The 22,938-nt window shown below is 44.8% G+C and overlaps 2 protein-coding genes across 2 annotated transcripts in view; both read right to left on the bottom strand.

Annotated features, from left to right (window-relative positions):
* Positions 1–12,413: 12,413 nt before the first annotated feature.
* Positions 12,414–22,938, bottom strand: part of LOC137535490 (zinc finger protein 585A-like) — a 56,782-nt gene continuing 46,257 nt past the window's right edge. Inside the window, exon 4 of the mRNA XM_068257326.1 lies at positions 12,414–13,554. Coding sequence (XP_068113427.1) covers positions 12,511–13,554 — 1,044 coding nt within the window. The 3' untranslated portion in view covers positions 12,414–12,510. The remainder of the gene's footprint in view (positions 13,555–22,938) is intronic.
* LOC137535872 (gastrula zinc finger protein XlCGF66.1-like) lies at positions 14,000–21,093 on the bottom strand. Its single transcript, XM_068257751.1, has 6 exons — positions 20,998–21,093; positions 20,744–20,878; positions 20,535–20,658; positions 19,619–19,716; positions 19,419–19,506; positions 14,000–14,019 (listed from the first exon to the last, which is right to left on the bottom strand). Exons 1-6 carry the CDS (start codon positions 21,091–21,093, stop codon positions 14,000–14,002), a joined length of 561 nt encoding a protein of 186 aa, XP_068113852.1.

Genomic DNA, 22,938 nt, shown 5'->3' on the forward strand with positions numbered 1-22,938 from the left:
TCCAATTTTACAGCAATTCGATAAAACGGATCTCGGTGCTAAAATTAAAATCCGGCAGCCATCCTATGAAAGAAAGTTTATACTTACCTGCGCTGCCTTGTCCCTGGAAGCCAATCCGAAGACCCCGCACCACCTGACTTTACAATCTATGTCCTTACTATTGTTATATCCCCCGACCCAGAGACCTCAGGCCTAGATCAGGATTCTGCTGTAGGGAATCCATGTCCTTACTATTGTTATATCCCCAGAGCCAGAGACCTCAGGCCTAGATCAGGACTCTGCTGTAGGGAACCAATGTCCTTACTATTGTTATATCCCCCAGCCAGAGACCTCAGGCCTAGATCAGGACTCTGCTGTAGGGAATCAGTGTCCTTACTATTGTTATATCCCCCAGCCAGAGACCTCAGGCCTAGATCAGGATTCTGCTGTAGGGAATCCATGTCCTTACTATTGTTATATCCCCAGAGCCAGAGACCTCAGGCCTAGATCAGGACTCTGCTGTAGGGAACCAATGTCCTTACTATTGTTATATCCCCCAGCCAGAGACCTCAGGCCTAGATCAGGACTCTGCTGTACAGAATCAGTGTCCTTACTATTGTTATATCCCCCCCAGCCAGAGACCTCAGGCCTAGATCAGGACTCTGCTGTACAGAATCAGTGTCCTTACTATTGTTATATCCCCCAGCCAGAGACTTCAGGCCTAGATCAGGACTCTGCTGTACAGAATCAATGTCCTTACTATTGTTATATCCCCAGAGCCAGAGACCTCAGGCCTAGATCAGGACTCTGCTGTACAGAATCAGTGTCCTTACTATTGTTATATCCCCAGCCAGAGACCTCAGGCCTAGATCAGGACTCTGCTGTAGGGAATCAGTGTCCTTACTATTGTTATATCCTCCCAGCCAGAGACCTCAGGCCTAGATCAGGACTCTGCTGTAGGGAATCAGTGTCCTTACTATTGTTATATCCCCCAGCCAGAGACCTCAGGCCTAGATCAGGACTCTGCTGTACAGAATCAGTGTCCTTACTATTGTTATATCCCCAGCCAGAGACCTCAGGCCTAGATCAGGACTCTGCTGTAGGGAATCCATGTCCTTACTATTGTTATATCTCCCAGCCAGAGACCTCAGGCCTAGATCAGGACTCTGCTGTACAGAATCAATGTCCTTACTATTGTTATATCCCCAGAGCCAGAGACCTCAGGCCTAGATCAGGACTCTGCTGTAGGGAATCCATGTCCTTACTATTGTTATATTCCCCCAGCCAGAGACCTCAGGCCTAGATCAGGACTCTGCTGTAGGGAATCAATGTCCTTACTATTGTTATATCCCCCCAGCCAGAGACCTCAGGCCTAGATCAGGACTCTGCTGTAGGGAATCCATGTCCTTACTATTGTTATATTCCCCCAGCCAGAGACCTCAGGCCTAGATCAGGACTCTGCTGTAGGGAATCAATGTCCTTACTATTGTTATATTCCCCCAGCCAGAGACCTCAGGCCTAGATCAGGACTCTGCTGTAGGGAATCAGTGTCCTTACTATTGTTATATCCTCCCAACCAGAGACCTCAGGCCTAGATCAGGACTCTGCTGTAGGGAATCAGTGTCCTTTCTATTGTTATATCCCCCCCAGCCAGAGACCTCAGGCCTAGATCAGGACTCTGCTGTACAGAATCAGTGTCCTTACTATTGTTATATCCCCCAGCCAGAGACTTCAGGCCTAGATCAGGACTCTGCTGTAGGGAATCAATGTCCTTACTATTGTTATATCCCCAGCCAGAGACCTCGGGCCTAGATCAGGACTCTGCTGTACAGAATCAATGTCCTTACTATTGTTATATCCCCAGAGCCAGAGACCTCAGGCCTAGATCAGGACTCTGCTGTACAGAATCAATGTCCTTACTATTGTTATATCCCCAGAGCCAGAGACCTCAGGCCTAGATCAGGACTCTGCTGTACAGAATCAGTGTCCTTACTATTGTTATATCCCCAGCCAGAGACCTCAGGCCTAGATCAGGACTCTGCTGTAGGGAATCAGTGTCCTTACTATTGTTATATCCCCCCCAGCCAGAGACCTCAGGCCTAGATCAGGGCTCTGCTGTAGTGAATCCATGTCCTTACTATTGTTATATTCCCCCAGCCAGAGACCTCAGGCCTAGATCAGGACTCTGCTGTAGGGAATCAGTGTCCTTACTATTGTTATATCCCCCAGCCAGAGACCTCAGGCCTAGATCAGGACTCTGCTGTAGAGAATCAATGTCCTTACTATTGTTATATCCCCCAGCCAGAGACCTCAGGCCTAGATCAGGGCTCTGCTGTAGGGAATCGGTGTCCTTACTATTGTTATATCCTCCAAGCCAGAGACCTCAGGCCTAGATCAGGACTCTGCTGTAGGGAATCAGTGTCCTTACTATTGTTATATCCCCCCAGCCAGAGACCTCAGGCCTAGATCAGGACTCTGCTGTAGGGAATCAGTGTCCTTACTATTGTTATATCCCCCAGCCAGAGACCTCAGGCCTAGATCAGGACTCTGCTGTAGGGAATCAGTGTCCTTACTATTGTTATATCCCCCCCAGCCAGAGACCTCAGGCCTAGATCAGGACTCTGCTGTACAGAATCAGTGTCCTTACTATTGTTATATCCTCCCAGCCAGAGACCTCAGGCCTAGATCAGGACTCTGCTGTACAGAATCAGTGTCCTTACTATTGTTATATCCCCAGCCAGAGACCTCAGGCCTAGATCAGGACTCTGCTGTAGGGAATCAGTGTCCTTACTATTGTTATATCCCCAGCCAGAGACCTCAGGCCTAGATCAGGACTCTGCTGTACAGAATCAGTGTCCTTACTATTGTTATATCCCCAGCCAGAGACCTCAGGCCTAGATCAGGACTCTGCTGTAGGGAATCAGTGTCCTTACTATTGTTATATCCTCCCAGCCAGAGACCTCAGGCCTAGATCAGGACTCTGCTGTAGGGAATCAGTGTCCTTACTATTGTTATATCCCCCAGCCAGAGACCTCAGGCCTAGATCAGGACTCTGCTGTAGGGAACCAATGTCCTTACTATTGTTATATCCCCAGCCAGAGACCTCAGGCCTAGATCAGGACTCTGCTGTAGGTAATCAGTGTCCTTACTATTGTTATATCCCCCAGCCAGAGACCTCAGGCCTAGATCAGGACTCTGCTGTAGGGAACCAATGTCCTTACTATTGTTATATCCCCAGCCAGAGACCTCAGGCCTAGATCAGGACTCTGCTGTAGGGAATCAATGTCCTTACTATTGTGATATTGCCCAGCCAGAGACCTCAGGCCTAGATCAGGACTCTGCTGTAGGGAATCAATGTCCTTACTATTGTTATATCCCCAGCCAGAGACCTCAGGCCTAGATCAGGACTCTGCTGTGGGGAATCAATGTCCTTACTATTGTTATATCCCCAGCCAGAGACCTCAGGCCTAGATCAGCACTGCTGTATAAAATCAATGTCCTTACTATTGTTATATCCCCCAGCCAGAGACCTCAGGCCTAGATCAGGACTCTGCTGTAGGGAATCAATGTCCTTACTATTGTTATATCCCCCAGCCAGGGTGCTACCTTCTTGGAACAAGCTGTTTGTGCTTGTTCAACATTTGTGCGCATATTACTGATCTGCCTAAATTATTTTGAAGGAGGATGCCAGTTATTTTCCTTATTACATTAAACTGTGCTTATTCACTTTAAAGGAGAGTGTCAGCCATGGTGCATCCACGTATGTGCTATACACAGATTTCGTGTCGGATGAAATCCAGTGTTGCACTTTTCATTGTCATTTTATATGTGTAGATGGTTTTATGGTTATTTGACGTCCAAAGTTTTCATCCGTATATTCCATTTTTGAGAACTAATAAAATTGAGTCCTTTATTTTGCCAATTATATATTCTTCTTATGATAAACAATTGTTCAAAACAGAGGTGCCAGATAAGGATAAAATAGTTAAAAACCGTTTAAAAAGGGGGAGGAAGTGGTGGACTTACCTCCAACAAGTAGTCACACGATCAGTTATTCACTGAAAAATATCTTTATTCAAGTATACTCCAGAATGATAGCAATGCGTTTCATGGGTTACTTCCGCTTCATCAGGCAATATGTGAAGCTAGGAGGAACGAATATACATGCTAGGAAATTATATAATATCAAAAATGAGGTGCTGCATCAAAAATCCCAGTATTCTCTAAAATTATATACAACAGTAAAAAAACAATTGTATGTGTATGAGAGATCAATCTGAACAATTACACATGATTATAAAACTACAATAAAACTCCGTAGCAATATTAAAATAAAAAAATAAAATAAAAAATGAGTCATTAAATATCAAAAATTATATATTCATTATAAATTGGTAGAATGTTCAACCTGTGTCTATTCACGATTTTAGATGCATTTGCCAATAATCAATTTAGTTCCTCTAGTCTGTAAAGCATTAAGTTATTCTTCTTATGAAGCTATCTGGTGGGATTCTATGTATCACGTTTTTTCTTTTTCCCTACCCACATTTATAAAACATTAAAGCAGATCCGAGATGAAAAACGAACTATAACAAGTAACTTGTCTATATTACTTATCTAAAGTTCAAATAATTTACAAAATAAAGAGCAGCTATATTCTGCTTGTGATCATTACACACAGGCAAGCTGCTGTGCATCTCCACCCCTCAGTCTGTGAAAACTTCACTCCCCTCTCCTCCTCCCATCTGCCTCTGAAATCTCTGGCTAGTAACCCCTCCTCCTGCCCAGACTGAGCTCTCATAAGCCCTTGCTACATGAGTCTGAGAGTGCCAAGGCATTGGAGAAGCTGTGGGCGAGGCTTGTTTAGTTTATAGGGAATTAGAGTATTAAAACAAACAAAACAAAAGTATTTGGCTTGAGGAATGTCCTATAAACTAAATGAAAGGAACACAATTATGCAATGAGTAAAAGTTTATCTCGGATTCACTTTAAGCTTAGTAAAGGTTGCAGGTGACAGCCCTATGGAAGGGGATGCCAAACTACATGCAGAATCTTGGGGAGCATAATCACTTTAGAAAAATTGTCTCTCCCTACCAGAAGAAGCAATTTCTCCCATGCCTTTAACTTACATCAGACTGAACGCAGCAGAGGCCCAAGGTTAAGTCCCATGAAGTCCCGAGGAGACCTTGAAATCACTACCAAGGGATATTTCGATGAGCTAACCCACTGCCATGGAAATTCTAGGCAATTTTGTAGCAGAGGAAAATGGTCTACAGACATCAAAAATGACTTGTACCAGTTACTCTTAAAGTGAACCAGAGATGAATAAGGAAAAAGATTTTATACATACCTGGGGCTTCCTCCAGCCCCTCTGGCCAGATCGCTTCCACATCGTCATCCTCCCCGCAGCCTCCGTAAATATCCCCGGAAAGTCCTCCAGTCAGGGGCATACCGCATCCCAACTGCACCTGCACCGACTGGCCCTGACTGGCAGACTTACCGAGTGTAGGCAGTGGATGACAGCGGCGTGGGAGCGATCTGGCCGGAGGGGGCTGGAGGAGGCCAAAAGTAAGAATACATTTTTGATATTCGCCTGTCTCAGGTACATTTTAAGGGGTTGTATCCTGACTCTGAATTATGCACAGCAGCCATATCAATGTGGATGTAAAATCTGGATCATTCAGCTCCTAAACACACATAATGATCATTTCAGCACTCTTGTTATCAAGGGTGCTTGTTCAGCTAGATAAAACAAATATTTGGGCTTTTATTTACTATTCAGGAGTGCCGTGGCTGCATGTGACAGCAGACCCTGCCTCATTTGTATAGCTAAAGCACTTAGATTATGAACCGTTGCAATGGAAGTTAAAAAAAATGAACACAAGCAAGTTCTAACAAGGCTTAGTACTATATGTGCCCCTATTTATAATAATAATTCTGATGCTTGCAAGGCAGCCACTAGAGCACACTCAGTAGCAGTGTTACGGAGTCTTGCCCGGGAACACTTACTGAATGGGGCTATGGGGCTAATAGTTTTATCCTTAGTAGTTTGTATACCCTTCAGTCGCTTGATAGTCAAATATCTTTTATGTGTTAATTTTCGCACACATGCATTTAGGTCAACAGCCATGGGAGCGAGCTTCGTGCCAAGTTATGCGAATCTCACAATGGGCTTCTTTGAAGAATTTGCCAATAGGCCCCAACAATCTGTACACTAACAAGATCATCATCTACAGGAGATACATTGACGATCTGTTCATAATCTGGGATGGAGATGCCACATCTATTGAGGACTTCAAGACATACCTTAACAGCAATGACTGGGGCCTGTCATTCACATCATGTTATAATAAGGACCAAATTGACGTCTTGGATTTGGTCCTCTACCATGAAGATCGTATAACTAAGTCTAAAATCCACATCAGTCGATGCCAACTACATAGATTACAAAAGTAACCACCATAAACCCTGGAAAAACAATATTCCCTACGGTCAGTTTCTCAGAATCCGAAAGAATTGCAGTGACATAAAAACCTTTGACACAAAATCCGATATATTGACCAAAACGTTTGCAGAAAGGCACTTCCCTAATAAAATTGGTCAAGAAGGCCAGTTGAAAGGCTAGAGGAACAGAGAGAAATACCTTGCTAAAGAAATCTACCAACTAGAAAGGCACAGAGAAGGAAAAAGAATTCAACTTTGTGACAAGATTTTCCAACCAACACCATACGATCAGAACCATCATGGACAAACACTTGTTCACTACTACAGACAGACCCTATGCTGAGAAACAACTCGACAACCAAACCGAGATGTATCTTCCGCAGAGCTAAAACTATGAAGACGCAGACAGCCCCCAGCAAGATACGACAACAAGGAAAATCATCCTTCTCAAACAGAGAGTCTGTTTGAGATAAATGTGTATAACATTTTATGACTAGCAGCACTAGGAAAAAATTGTGATTTTATCGTTAGACTAGCGGTAGGTCTTCCCCGAGAGGACCTGTCATCGCTGTGGGGAAGTCTAGTAGGGAATAATTTGTGCACATATTATTTATACTGAAGCTAACGTCCTCCTTTGCTGTACCTGTTTTGAATGCAAGTTGTGTATTTTAGTCCACATTGGGGACTAAAACAGAGGCTGCACCCGTATTGACTACCTGCAATAGATGTGCAGAACATCTATTGAAGGTAGTCAATTCGGGTGCAGCCTCTGTTTGGAAGCGCTACCAATGTCTCCTGCTGTACAAAACTCAAGGAAAATCATCATATGGAGTGGTCAACCTGGGAAACAACAAAGAGGGCCAAGCAAAACGCCGTAACCAACAAAAATGTCAATGTTGCATGATGCTAGATCATAACCCCACACATTTTAAATCTACTGTCACAGGGGAGACCCATGACAATACCAGTGACACAGACTGTGCAACAAACTTTGTCATTTATCTTATCACTTGTCCATGTGGACTTCAATATGTAGCAGGCCGCACAACCCAACAACTCCGTACAAGATGGGGACAACACAGAAGAAACATACAGAAAGGCTACATGAGCCATGGGCTCTCCAGACACTATCAATTATATCACAATCAAAAAGTGTCAAATACTTTAATATGTCCCATTGAACACATACCAGATACAATCTCCAGTCGGACGAACGAACTCAAGAAGAAAGAAATGTTTTGGATATTTAAACTAGAAACCCTACAACCAGACGGCCTCAATATTTGTCTTGAACATAATCTCTGAAAACCAGATTACCCACCCTGCGATACCTCCTGGGGAATCCTGGGGACGCCTGTTTGGTGCCATACCTAACTCCAATATCTCCCAGTAGACAGCTAAGAAGGTCAGACTACATAAATGAATAGACATGTCCACATTATATCACTTTAGTACAGGGTGAGACATCGGCCTCTTATATTATGCAAGCAAGTTGGATAGCCATCAGACAAATACTAACTCAATATACCTCTGGCCCCGCCCCTAGTATACCAAAAGGCTACTCTTACACCATACACCTTTAACACCTATAAATGTCTGTCCCCCAGGGTTGAGTGAAAACCCATCAGCTACGGCCCCTATCTACCACCGGAGGGACATAATATACAATACTGGTGATACGACCACTCTATGTGTACACACACACACCCACACAGCCACACCATTTACCTATGGATACTATAATCAATTGCTACTTATCACTTATCTTGGATTTTCCTATTACTTTTTTATTTTTTTTATTATATTTATGTTTATATGTGCCTTTTTAAATGTATATCTACGAGCTTCTATTTTATGCTCTATTATGAGTATGACATTCATACAATTCAATCCAACTTGCATAGCCCTGCGTGTTAGTAGCAAGGGCATTACTTCACCAAAATGGCCGCTGCCATTACACTAACTGGGGACGGCCACTAGCAGGTTTCCACATTAGAGAGGGAAGCGCCTATCCCTCTAACATCCCTAACATCGGACAGACCCGTTTCCGCCCAGAAGCTGACGTCAGTGCGACGTCACTTCCACTTTCGTGCACGGAGTGCAGCTAATCTGCCTTCCAATCTAAAATGCCCAGAGAGCTGCGGCTACACAGACGCCCAGAACTGGAGAAGGTGCAAATACTGGTAATCGCCTTCCTTCTACAAAATACCTATAGACCTGTGTGGACCCACTAGATACAAGTGACAGCGCTACGATCTATAGATCCCACAAGTCCGCTACTCTAATGTCCACCATACTGGCTGGGGCCGCCTCTCCTCCACCTAAGTGCGCCTACAGTACCCAGCTCAGCACTACAAACAGCCTGTGTCTTTATCACCATACTGGTAGGAACCGCCTCTCCTCCACCTAAGTGTGCTTACAGCACCCAGCGCAGCACTACAAACAGCCTTTGCCTTTAGCACCATACTGGCAGGGGCCGCCTCTCCTCCACCTAAGTGCGCTTACAGCACCCAACGCAGCACTACAAACTGCCTGTGCCTTTAGCACCATACTGGCTGGGGGCACCTCTCCTCCACCTAAGTGCGCTTACAGCACCCAGCGCAGCACTACAAACTGCCTGTGCCTTTAGCATCATACTGGCTGGGACCACCTCTCCTCCACCTAAGTGTGCTTACAGCACCCAGCGCAGCACTACAAACAGCCTGTGCCTTTATCACCATACTGGCTGGGGCCACCTCTCCTCCACCTAAGTGCGCTTACAGCACCCAGCGCAGCACTACAAACTGCCTGTGCCTTTATCACCATACTGGCTGGGGGCACCTCTCCTCCACCTAAGTGCGCTTACAGCACCCAGCGCAGCACTACAAACTGCCTGTGCCTTTATCACCATACTGGCTGGGACCACCTCTCCTCCACCTAAGTGCGCTTACAGCACCCAGCACAGCACTACAAACAGCCTGTGCCTTTAGTACCATACTGGCGGGGGCCACCTCTCCTCCACCTAAGTGCGCTTACAATAACCAGCGCAGCACTACAAACAGCCTGTGCCTTTAGCACCACACTGGCAGGGGCCGCCTCTCCTCCACCTAAGTGCGCTTACAGCACCCAGCGCAGCACTACAAACAGCCTGTGCCTTTTTACACCATACTGGCTGGGGGCACCTCTCCTCCTCCTAAGTGCGCTTACAGCATCCAGCGCAGCACTACAAACAGCCTGTGCCTTTAGCACCATAATGGCAGGGGCTGCCTCTCCTCCACCTAAGTGCGCTTACAGCACCCAGCGCAGCACTACATACAGCCTGTGCCTTTAGCACCATAATGGCAGGGGCTGCCTCTCCTCCACCTAAGTGCGCTTACAGCACCCAGCGCAGCACTACACACAGCCTGTGTCTTTAGCACCATACTGGCAGGGGCCACCTCTCCTCCACCTAAGTGTGCTTACAGCACCCAGCGCAGCACTACATACAGCCTGTGTCTTTAGCACCATACTGGCAGGGGCCACCTCTCCTCCACCTAAGTGCGCTTACAGTACCCAGCGCAGCACTACAAACAGCCTGTGTCTTTAGCACCATACTGGCAGGGGCCACCTCTCCTCCACCTAAGTGCGCTTACAGTACCCAGCGCAGCACTACAAACAGCCTGTGTCTTTAGCACCATACTGGCAGGAACCACCTCTCCTCCACCTAAGTGCGCTTACAGCACCCAGCGCAAGCACTACACAGCCTGTGCCTTTAGCACCATACTGGCAGGAACCGCCTCTCCTCCACCTAAGTGCGCTTACAGCACCCAGCGCAGCACTACAAACAGCCTGTGCCTTTATCACCATACTGGCTGGGGGCACCTCTCCTCCACCTAAGTGCGCTTACAGCACCCAACGCAGCACTACAAACAGCCTGTGCCTTTAGCACCATACTGGCAGGGGCCGCCTCTCCTCCACCTAAGTGCACTTACAGTACCCAGCGCAGCACTACAAACAGCCTGTGCCTTTAGCACCATACTGGCGGGGGCCACCTCTCCTCCACCTAAGTGCGCTTACAGCACCCAACGCAGCACTACAAACAGCCTGTGCCTTTAGCACCATACTGGCGGGGGCCACCTCTCCTCCACCTAAGTGCGCTTACAGCACCCAGCGCAGCACTACAAACAGCCTGTGCCTTTAGCACCATACTGGCAGGGGCCGCCTCTCCTCCACCTAAGTGCACTTACAGTACCCAGCGCAGCACTACAAACAGCCTGTGCCTTTAGCACCATACTGGCTGGGGGCACCTCTCCTCCACCTAAGTGCGCTTACAGCACCCAGCGCAGCACTACAAACAGCCTGTGTCTTTAGCACCATACTGGCAGGGGCCACCTCTCCTCCACCTAAGTGCGCTTACAGCACCCAGCGCAGCACTACAAACAGCCTGTGCCTTTAGCACCATACTGGCTGGGGGCCGCCTCTCCTCCACCTAAGTGCACTTACAGCACCCAGCGCAGCACTACAAACTGCCTGTGCCTTTATCACCATACTGGCAGGGGCCGCCTCTCCTCCACCTAAGTGCGCTTACAGCACCCAGCGCAGCACTACAAACAGCCTGTGCCTTTAGCACCATACTGGCTGGGGGCCGCCTCTCCTCCACCTAAGTGCACTTACAGTACCCAGCGCAGCACTACAAACAGCCTGTGCCTTTAGCACCATACTGGCTGGGGGCACCTCTCCTCCACCTAAGTGCGCTTACAGCACCCAGCGCAGCACTAAAACAGCCTGTGCCTTTAGCACCATACTGGCGGGGGCCGCCTCTCCTCCACCTAAGTGCGCTTACAGCACCCAGCGCAGCACTACAAACAGCCTGTGCCTTTATCACCATACTGGCAGGGGCCGCCTCTCCTCCACCTAAGTACGCTTACAGTACCCAGCGCAGCACTACAAACAGCCTGTGCCTTTAGCACCATACTGGCAGGGGCCGCCTCTCCTCCATCCATTTGGGCTTGCAGCACTACAAACTGCCTGTGCTTTTAGTTCCCAGTGCAGCACTACCAACCTCACACTGGGTATAACCCAGCGCTCGCCCTCCACCTATTACCTCTAATCAAAACCGCCTTATTATCCAGCCAAAACGCTGGTCTAAATTACTTTTAAGCCTTTACACAGACAGAATGATTCCCATATAGGCACCCTAATAAAGCCCCAGGGATACATTGGTATGGCATATTTGTGCCTGAATATGCAATATATTAATAATCCTTGATTAATCTTTGACTAAATTACAGACACTATTTTATGCAAATATTGTGCCCTCCTCTCCATAGACTATTGAATTATTATATTACCTGAGGACTCTATATGCCCAAAAAAAAGTTTTGATCTGTATATATAAGACCTGATGTATGATGTATTCATGCAAATTTTATCTGAAGTGATTCAAGAATGCAATTTTATGTGAAGTGTTTTTATTTGATTGTAATTGGTCCTATGAAATGTCATTGATAATTGTAATCTTCAGTTTCTGAGTGCCCTATTTGATTTATCTAAGGCACTATACTCAACCTGAGGAAGCAGCTTACGCCATGAAACGTGTTGTCTTTTTGAGTGCTCAATAAATGTCCTTTATTATAGCAAGGCCTACTGAATCCTTAAGGTAGGACCACATTACATTTATGTATTCCAATAGAGATTTTGCTATCACTAAGACACACTATATTGATCTGGGCACCTCCTACCACTCTGCTATCTCATTTTGGACACTTTCTGTTCAAATGTAAATAAAAGCTGAGAAATGTTTTGTTTTTTTTTCCCCACAATAATGCCTCTTGTACGTCGTCTTATCTTTTGGGAGACACCCATGTCATTTCCCGTCACAAAATGAGTTGCTGGTTGAATAAAAGTAACTTTAAGTCAAAATTTGCCAGGATTATGAATAATTATGGGCAGCACTGTATGTCACAGGCAGAGTCCTTTACCAGTACACTATCCTGTCACAGCTGGACACATATTTATCTCATCATGTCAGCTCACAGTTCAGGGACTTTAATGCTTTACAAACCAATGCACTGAGCAAACATGCTTTCTTTTGCAAAAAAATAAAATATACAAAGTACATCAAAACATTTATAGCGAATATATTTTCACAGCAGTATGAGATCTCTCATGTATGACAAGGTTTACTTTCTGCACAAAACATTTCCCACACTCAGTACATGAATAGGGCTTCTCACCCGTATGATATAGCTCATGTCTGGCAAGATTTGAATTCTGTGCAAAACATTTCCCGCACTCAGCACATGAATAGGGCTTCTCACCAGTGTGAGTTCTCTCATGTATGACAAGCTGAGATTTCTGTGCAAAACATTTCCCACACTCAGCACATGAATAGGGCTTCACACCAGTGTGAGATCTCTCATGTATGACAAGTTGTGATTTGCAAGTAAACCTTTTCCCACACTCAGAACAAGAATGGGACTTTTCACTAGTATGAGTTATTTCATGACGGACAAGCTGTGATTTACATTTAAAACATTTCCCACACTCAGCACATGAATAGGGCTTCTCATCAGTATGCGATCTCTCATGTGTGACAAGCTGTGATCTATATCTAAAGCATTTCCTACACTTCTCACATGTATAGGGCATCTCACCAGTGTGAGATCTTTTATGAATAACAAGAGACGATTTAAAGCTAAAACATTTCCCACACTCAGCACATGAATAGGGCTTCTCACCAGTGTGAGTTCTCTTGTGAATGACAACCTCTGATTTACATCTAAAACATTTCCCGCACTCAGCACAAGAATAGGGCTTCTCTCCAGTATGAGATAGCTCGTGTTTGGCAAGAATTTGTTTCTGTGCAAAACATTTCCCACACTCAGAACATGAATAGGGCTTCTCACCAGTGTGAGTTCTCTCGTGAACGACAACCTCTGATTTATATCTAAACCATTTCCCACACTCAGCACAAGAATAGGTCTTCTTTCCAGTATGATATAGCTCATGTCTTGCAAGATTTGATTTCTGTGCAAAACATTTCCCACACTCGGCACATGAATAGGGCTTCTCACCAGTGTGAGTTCTCTCATGACTGACAAGATGTGATTTACTCACAAAACATTTCCCACACTCAGCACAAGAATAGGTCTTCTCTCCAAAGTGAGTTGTCTCATGTTTGATAAGATGTGATTTGCATAAAAAACTTTTCCCACACTCAGCACATGTATAGGGCTTCTCACCAATGTGAGATCTCTCATGACTGACAAGGCTTGATTTATGAACAAAACATTTCCCACACTCGGCACATGAATAGGGCTTCTCACCAGTGTGAGATCTCTCATGTGTGACAAGATTTGATTTACGATCAAAACTTTTCCCACATGTGGAACAGGAATAAGACCCTCCAGCAGGGGGAGAGCTGTGCTGGGTATGAGGCCCCTCAGGGTTAGACAGGAGAGGCGAGTCTGGGAGAATATTTGGGGTAACCAGGATATCTGCAGGAGACTCTTGTCCAGTGACATCACCATCCGTTGTACAGTCTGTGGATACAGAGAGACGAGTCTCTGAGAGGTTCCTGATGCCGGGACTCCGCCCTGCAAATAGAGAAACATCATCACTTCCTGTTAGAGAATTCTGAGGGGAGGAACAATTATCATTAGGGATTAGAGGAAAGAGGATGGTCGGCATTGCTGTACAACTTCCTTTATTTGGCAATGTGCAGACAAGTAGGCTGTGTGTTACATCATCACCTCACAGTCCATAAGAAGAGACTAAACACGTACCGGTGCGGGGGTGGATAATGGTGGGTGCTGGTTGCTGGGAGCCTGACGGCAGTTTCACACACAATCACTTCTTCAGAGGCTATGACAAGGGGGCGGGGCTATATCTGCTCTAGTTGGAGAAAGTGCCTTACTGTAATAGTAACCTGCAATCCAAGATTACAGTGTGGGGAGGTCAGGGAGAGCGAGGCCAAACAACACGGCCGCTATTCCTAATGGAATTACAAGTCCTGCTGCAGCAGCTAATTATACAAGCCACTAACATAATATCCCATGATGAATATAGGTCAGGCCATGCAGAGCAGAGAATCTGGCTGACCTCGTCCTCATATACAACAAGGACTGCCTGATTAGGGGAAGCCGGGGTTAGGAAGGTTTAAAAGTTATTTAAAACTTAACCTTTATTTTAATGTAAAAGAAGCAGGGAGATTGACCATTAGAGGATGGGCAACAGCGGCATTCAGGGAGAACTGGGGAGGAGATTGTGTCTCAGAAGTTCAGCAGAATAGGTGCCGTATCTATTCCTGACTCTCTCCTCTCTCACTTCAATTCTACAGTTACTATTCACATGCTATAAAACACAATGGCCAAAATTGACTAACATCCTTCTGGTGATAATAAGGCAAGTGAAAACATCACCATACATCAATCAGTATTTTAAGTGTCAATTCACTAAAAAGCAAGAAGTTTTGAGTCGGGATGATACCATCTATTGGCTATTTTAAAAGAATAAGAGTAAGCTTTCGGCTGGGCAGCCTTCGTCAGACTCACTCCAGTTTGCTTACTAGCTGTTGGAACAGACAGCTGTATACATGCAACATCAGAAGGGATACATCATTTTTTTTTTTTGCAATCGTAAATACATGTCATTAAGATACCTTAAAGGGAACCTTAACTGAGAGGGATACAGATGTTTCCTTTTAATCAATGTCAGTTGCTTGTCAGTCCTGCTGATATCTATGGCTGCAGTAGTGGCTGAATCAAACACCTGGAACAAGCATGCAGCTAATCCAGTCTGACTTCAGTCAGAGCACCTGATCTGCATGCTTGTTGAGGGGCGGTGGCTAAAAGTATTAGAGAGGCCCAGTGCACACCGAGCGGTTTTTGGAGCGATCCGCCGGCCGCATCCGCCTCTAAAAACGCTTGTCTAATGTATTGCAATGGGATGGTGCACACCGGCGGTTTGCGGTTTTTGCCAAGCCGCAAACGCGCCTCCTGCTGCGCGTTTGCGGTTTTCGGAAGCGTTTCGTCCTCAATGTAAAGTATAGGAAAAACGCAAACCGCTCTGAAAAACGCTAGTTCAGAGCGGTTTGCCAGGCATTTTTGTTACAGTAGCTGTTCAGTAACAGCTTTTACTGTAACAATATGTGTAATCTGCTACACAAAAACGCACGCAAAACCGCTAGGTATGTTTAGAAAACCTCTCTAAACATACCTAGAATCGCTCTGAAATCAGCTCCCAAAACTGCTAGCATATTGCGGATCTGCTAGCGGTTTTGGTGTGCACTGGGCCAGACACAGGATCAGCAGGAGAGTCAGGCAACTGGTATTATTTTAAAAAGGAAAAATCCATATTCTTTTCAGTTTAGGTTCCCTTTTAATGAAACAGAACATCTAAATGGGGTCTTCAGGGGTTGTTAGCTGATTTATGACTAATAGATAAGACTCCTTGTTTACTGAATCCTCACATAATTGGGACTCAGACTGTCACAGAGGAATAGTAAATTCTAAGTTCTCAAGTTTTAGCTACAAGCAGAATGGATGCTATATTTCTCGAGGCTGTCACTGCCCTGAAGGGTGGCTTCAAATCATGAAAAGAGAGATTAATAGCAGAGACAAAATGTATAAATTGGTTCAAAGCTGCGGACAAAGGCTTCAATAAAGACAAGAGCTTTTTATATTGGTATGAGGCCAATGATATTTAAAGAGGAACCGTAACCAAGAATTGAACTTCATCCCAATCAGTAGCTCAGTGGTCCTCAAACTACGGCCCGCAGGCTGAATGCGGCCCTCTGAGGCTTTTTCCCTGGCCCTCAAACACAAAATGGATAACTTATAGATGTGGTACACTGCACCTTTAAATAACGGCGGCCCTCCTATAGAATAGCAGTGCTGGCACCACCCATCCACGTACTGTAGCAGTCATTTGCTGGCTTCCAATCCAATTCTGCATCAGGTGACACTACTGTTCAACTGGAAAGCAGGTTGTTTCCTGGGTGGGCCTCACTGTGTGGTGCACCAAGACGTTGTTCAAGCGCCTCATGACTGAATGGCTGCTGCTAGGAGTTCTCCTCCAGGCATGACTGGGGGAAATCAATACCTAGATTGTAATGTTTTTCAACATCATTTTATGTATGTTCCGGCCCCCCAGCAGTCTGAGGTACGTTGACCAGGCCCTTGACCGAAAAAGTTTGGGGGCCCCTGCAGTAGCTGATACCCCTTTTCCCATGAGAAATATTTTCCTTTTCTCAAATGGATCATCAGGGGGCTCTGTATGGCTGATATTGTGTTGAAACCCCTCCCACAGTGTGATGTCAGGACCATGGTTCCGACATAACACTGTGAGAACATTGTTGCATTGTGGAAAACAACAGCTGTTTCCAACTGCCAAAAAAAAGCAAGTAGCAACTCCTTCCACTGACATCACCTGCCAGCAGTAAAAATGTCACCATGTGCTAAATGTCAGAACGTAAATCAGGGAGAGGAAAGATTTTAAAATGGGCAAACACTGACTCAATCACATAATTATTGTAAAAATGAAGCACTTTTTTATTACATTATTTTCAATGGAGTTCCTCTTTACTGCCATAACTCTTTCTCAGCCTAGATAAATATAGCATCCATTCTGCTTGTAGCTAAAACTTGTGAACTAAGAATTTACGATTCCTCTGTAACAGTCCGAGTCCCAATTGTGTGAGTCATAAATCAGCTAACAACCTCTCACCCCATTTAGATGTTCTGTTTCATTTAACAGAGTAGCCAAGCAGCTCAGGGTGACCCAAACTACTAGGAATGTATAGGAGGATAAAAGGAACCAAAAAGCCCTCCTACTAAATAAGCAAAGCTTGGTGTAATTGCCTTCTTAAAACAGAAGGAAATTTGCAATAATTCAGTAATAAATGAACATTTTTGGTTACCCACAATGCACTACTACTTAATATGCAAATGATACCTTTTCGCCCTTGTTAAGCCAAGCAAGCATCCAGAACCGCTGGTGTATAGCAAGCCTATAGCTTTAAGTTTTACACAGAATTATTGCAAATTTCCTTCTGTTTTAAGAAGGCAATTACACCAAGCTTTGTTTCATTTAAGGCATCTTAATGACATGTATTTATGCTTGCAAAAAAATCTATGTATTCCTTTTGATGTTGCATGTATACAGCTATCTGTTCCAACATCTTGTAAGCAAACAGGATTGAAATCTGAGGAAGGCTGCCCAGCTGGAAGCTTACTAATGTTCTTTTAAGTTAGCCTATAAATGGTATCATCCTGATTCAAAACGTCTTGCTTTTATGGCTAACATGGTAAACTACTTCACTGCTTCACTAAAGAGGCTTTCCTTATTAATATATAGGGATCAGCTTTCACAGTGAGAGTGTTGTCTTATCACTCTAGTCCTTAAGTTATCACCTTGTTTTCACACGCAGTAGGTGGAGAGGGGAGGAGCACACGCAGGCAGGATGTAGCTCCACCCACTGCTGCCAGGACAATTACAGCAAGCCTGTGTAGGACAGCAACGGAAGGAGAGAGAGTGGATGTGTCTGTGTGTGTGCGCAGTGTTTGTGCGAAGTGTGTGTGTATACACACTTGGTGTCTGTCTCTCTCTCTCTCCCTACCTCTCTGTCTATGACAATGAGCATGTTTACTCAGCTTCCTTGTTTGCCCATGGCGAGGCCTATTCTGAGTGGAACCTGCCCTGTTGAACCTCTGTATGGTCTTGGCCACCATGCTGCAGCTCAGTGTCAGAGTGTTGGCAATCTTCTTATAGCCTAGGCCATCTTTACGTGGTGCAACAATTCTTTTTTAAGCTCCTCAGAGAGTTCTCTGCCATGAGGAGCCATGCTGAGCTTCCAGTGACCAGTATGAGGGAGTGTGAGAGCGACAACACCAAATGTACCACACCTGCTCCCCATTCACACCTGAGACCTTGTAACACTAACCAGTCACATGGCCTCAGGGAGGGAAAGGGCCTGTACCAATTCCCTTCCTCTGCTAAGTTCTCTCCTAGGACATTTTTCATCTTCTGTTTAAACACTCTGCAAATGAAAAAGTACTGTAAAATTATTCAAAGTACATATTTGTTGTTGCCTGCTGGTGGCTTAAAAGGCCATTTACTGATAAGATATGAAAATATCACCAAGGAGAAAAAAGTGAATTGGATTGGGCCCTGAAATGTCTAAATGAGTAGAATTTTGACATTTGTCACTTAGGGGTGTCCTCACTTTTGTTGCCAGCGGTTTAGACATTAATGGCTGTGTGTTGAGTTATGTTGGTGGGGCAGCAAATTTACACCGTTATACAAGCTGTACACTGACTGCTTTACATTGTATCAAAGGGGCAGATTCATGAAATTGTGGTAATATTACCGCACATACTGAGAGGAAGATGATCTATACTGTGCCCAGCAGGGACATATCTGTTACTCAGTTTAATAAGGCTTTTCATTATCTAATGTTTATCACTCACCAATCCTCATCCTTGTAATAAAGTCTTCCTCCTTAGATGCTCTCATCATGTCCCCCTCCACCATAGACTGCTGATCACTCCTCACATATGTGTCTTCTTCCTGTTTAATTCTCCTCATGTCTCCCTCCTCCATAGACTGCTGATCACTCCTCACATATGTCTCCTCTTCTTCCTGTTTAATTATCCTCATCATGTCACCTGTCTCCACAGACTGCAGATCACTCCTCACATACGTCTCTTCTTCTTCCTGTTTAATTATCCTCATCATGTCACCTGTCTCCACAGACTGCAGATCACTCCTCACATATGTCTCTTCTTCCTCTTTACTTGTCCCCGTCATGTCACCCTCCTCCATAGACTGCAGATCACTCCTCACATACGTCACTTCTTCTTCCTGTTTAATTATCCTCATCATGTCACCTGTCTCCACAGACTGCAGATCACTCCTCACATATGTCTCTTCTTCCTCTTTACTTGTCCCCATCATGTCACCCTCCTCCATAGACTGCTGATCACTCCTCACATACGTCTCCTCTTCTTCCTCTTTAAATGTCCCCATCATGACACCCTCCTCCATAGACTGCTGATCACTCCTCACATATGTCTCTTCTTCTTCCTCTTTAACCACAGCACTTTCATGTATCAGTTCTCCACCCTAAGTGCACAGAATAAGAAGCACTTTATAATGTAAACACAGATAACAGCATAGACAACAGGAAACCATGTCACATAGTTTGTGGTCTCTAATGACATTCAATTCCACCTACCTGATAAGGGTGAGGGGTGGTGGGATTTTCCTGCAGACAACTACGTTTATAAAGAGGACCTGTATATCTCTTTGGTGGATTTCTGTTACTGCATACATCTGTAGGAAACCCACACAATGACTGAATACTATGGGCTCAATTAACTAAGCGTTACCACATTGGAAAGTAAAAATTACAGACTAGTAAGGTAAATTACCGGCTTGTGCAGTAAATACATACAAAATGTCAATTCCCTACGATAACAGCATTTGGTAAAACAAATAAAGTGTTGGGTATTTTTAAGATCTTGCTGGAACCGTCGATAACTAGAAATCAGCATGTGGTAAAATTGACAGACAAGGGAGAAAGCCAATAGGAAGAGCCACCTGGTCCTGCTACTCATCCCATTTGATCAGATGCACTGCCGGGAGGGACATTAGAAAGATAAACAAAATACAATAAAGAGACATTTACAGAGGCTTCCCTGTATCCCTTTAGACATGTAGATCTATATACTGGTACACAGAAGAGGCCCTTTAGTGGCATGCATACACATCTAAAGGGATGCAGGAAGCCCTTTACTCTCTAGTAAGCTGTCACACAGGAATGGGTTATGCAGACACTTGTAGGAGAGAACCTCAGCTTGCTGCAGAGACCTCCTCCACAGCTGTGAGACTTCTGCATTACCGAGCAGGTCTTACTAAACTGAAGCAGCATTTCTCAGTAAATTACCTATTACAGCATGTGTAACAATCTTACTGCACTTGGGAAAGAAAAGTCTTAAATACAGAATTCAGTATTTTACCAAACACTTTTTTTTTATTTGCGCCAAACTGCCCTTAGTGAATTGAGGTCATTGTCTGTTTGTGTTTATCTGATGAGGGGGATCTAGGAGGACCCCAAGCACTGCTTTCTCCATAACAAGTAAATATCTTACCCGGTGATGTGAGGGGCGGCTGATTCTCCATCCTGGCGTCCTTGTAGAGGTCCTGGTGTCCTTCTATATACTGCCCCTCCTCCATGGACAAACTGACGGTGACATCCTGACATCTCATAGGAACCTGACATACACAATGATACAGTTAAAGCCCAGACACACCCTTTGCTCTCACTGGATAATGTCCCATAATTCCCAGTGCAGCTCACCTCTCCCGTCAGCAGCTCCATCATCTTCCTGGTGATTTCCAGAATCTTCTGCTTGTTATGTCCCTCAGATATCAGTGAATGAGGTGGGGACACCGTGATGGTCACATGATCACCAGACTTCACTAGAGGAAAACTCTGTATGGAAAGAGGAACATTAATGTTGCATGACTGTCCAATAATTCACTTTCACCTCTCCAGTTAGGTGTGTTTTATTAATAAAGATATGTCATGTGACCTCCCAGAATCCTCCTCACCTCTCCAGTCAGCAAATAGATGATCTCCAGGGTGAGGTTGAATATCCTCTCAGTCATGTGACTCTGGTCCTCCTCCATCCTCAGTGATGTGGTCATGTGATCTGTACAGGATGCTGCTGCCTTTGGATAGATAATAAGGGGAGGATAATCTAGGTTATATGGATGTCAGTGGTGAAACTACCAATACAGGATCCCCCCCAGCACTCCCCATTGCTGTCACTTGTGGGTGGTGCGGCCATGCAGAGTATTGCAGGAAAGCATAATAAGCTGGCTTATAGCTACATGTGCAAAGTAGAATCCCTTTATAGTAAATTCCAAGGGACCAGGAAAACTAGTTTATTATGTAAGTTTACTATATCGGAATAGGTCATACATTGCTTAACCTGATCTGAGGAGAGGGTGTAATTAGAAAGATTAACCACATTACAGGTAATAGGCTCCAAACTAGGAGCTACCTGGTTTTTCGTTTTGTTCCTACAGGGGAATTTTGGTTCGGTTTGTTCCTACAGGGGAATTTTGGTTCGGTTTGTTCCTACAGGGGAATTTTGGTTCGGTTTGTTCCTACAGGGGAATTTACTCGGGCAGCTCGTAACTGTTCCAGCCCTGTGGAATTGGAACAGGAATGTAACTTGGTTGAGGACAGATTGAGACAAAGAGGATATACTAAGAAACAGTAAGCCTGGGGACGTTTTAGAGGCACAAGGAGACCACGTAGTGAACTGTTAATCAGGAGCCGTGGTGGGGATCGGGATGATAGGGTGACCTTTGTCACAAAATACAGCCTTGAATTTAATAAAATCACAAATATTGTGAGGAAATATCTTCCAGCGCTAAATTCCGATTCTAAATTTAAAGCCATTTTGAAACAGGGGTGTCGCTTCTCTGCTAGACGGGCACGTACCTTGGGGTCTATTCTTTCTCCTAGCTGTTTCCAATCCACCCTTTCGTCTCGCACCCCCACCTGGCTTGCTACAGTGGGATCTTACCCGTGTGGGTTTTCAATGTGCAATTACTGCCATTGTCACAAAAAGGGTTTCTCTATTTTTTTTCTTTTGCGACTGGTAATAGTCTCCCCATCAAACAGAATGTAAATTGCAACACGAGGTGCGTTATCTATGTTATTTCTTGCACCTCTTGTCGCTTACAATATGTGGGGTGTACCACTCGCAATCTGAGAGCCCGCATTGCTGATCATTACTGTGGCACCAATTGGAAAACTTTTAAAAAGTCGGCAGTCTCTAAACACTTTGAGAATGTTCACGGGGACAATCTTCCTTCCTTTACCTTTCAAGGGGTGGAACGTATAGTGAGTCCTAAGAGAGGTGGTGACACCCACAAATGACTCTTGAGGCGAGAAGCTTATTGGATCCATAAGATGGACACTCGCACTCCTAGGGGTCTTAATACACGCTGGGATTTAAACCTAGTTTATGACTGTTGAATTTACATGTTTGTTTTCCCCTTATTTCCCTCTATATACAGGGCTCATATATCTCCCCCCCCCCCCCCCCCCTCCTCTCTCCCCTTTTCCTTTGTTGAATAGGCTATTATATGTAATCTTAAGGCTCTAATGTTCCTTCCAGTGGTAACTTTTTACATTACTTCTTAGTCTTTTCTGATGTTTGTTATTAAAGGAATACTATCGATATATGCATTTATTTTTAAATGCTGTATGTTGTAGCACACATTAGGGCAAGTACTAGGAGCAATTTTATTCCTCACACAGCTGTTCCTCTCAGCTGTAAAATCCTCCGTCAGTTTTGGCGTCAGTGTTGGATACAAAATGTATCTAATACTGACTGCTCCCAGAGGGCTAGACCATGTCTGCACAGGGGAGTTGCTATCAACTCCTCAGTTTATAGTTTAATTATCACCTTGCTGAAAGAATCTTGTTGATATGGTGGTAAGGGGTTAAAGATTCTAGCAATGTGTGTTTATTAT

Source organism: Hyperolius riggenbachi, chromosome 10 (genome assembly GCF_040937935.1).
Source record: "Hyperolius riggenbachi isolate aHypRig1 chromosome 10, aHypRig1.pri, whole genome shotgun sequence".
Taxonomy (NCBI): domain Eukaryota; kingdom Metazoa; phylum Chordata; class Amphibia; order Anura; family Hyperoliidae; genus Hyperolius; species Hyperolius riggenbachi.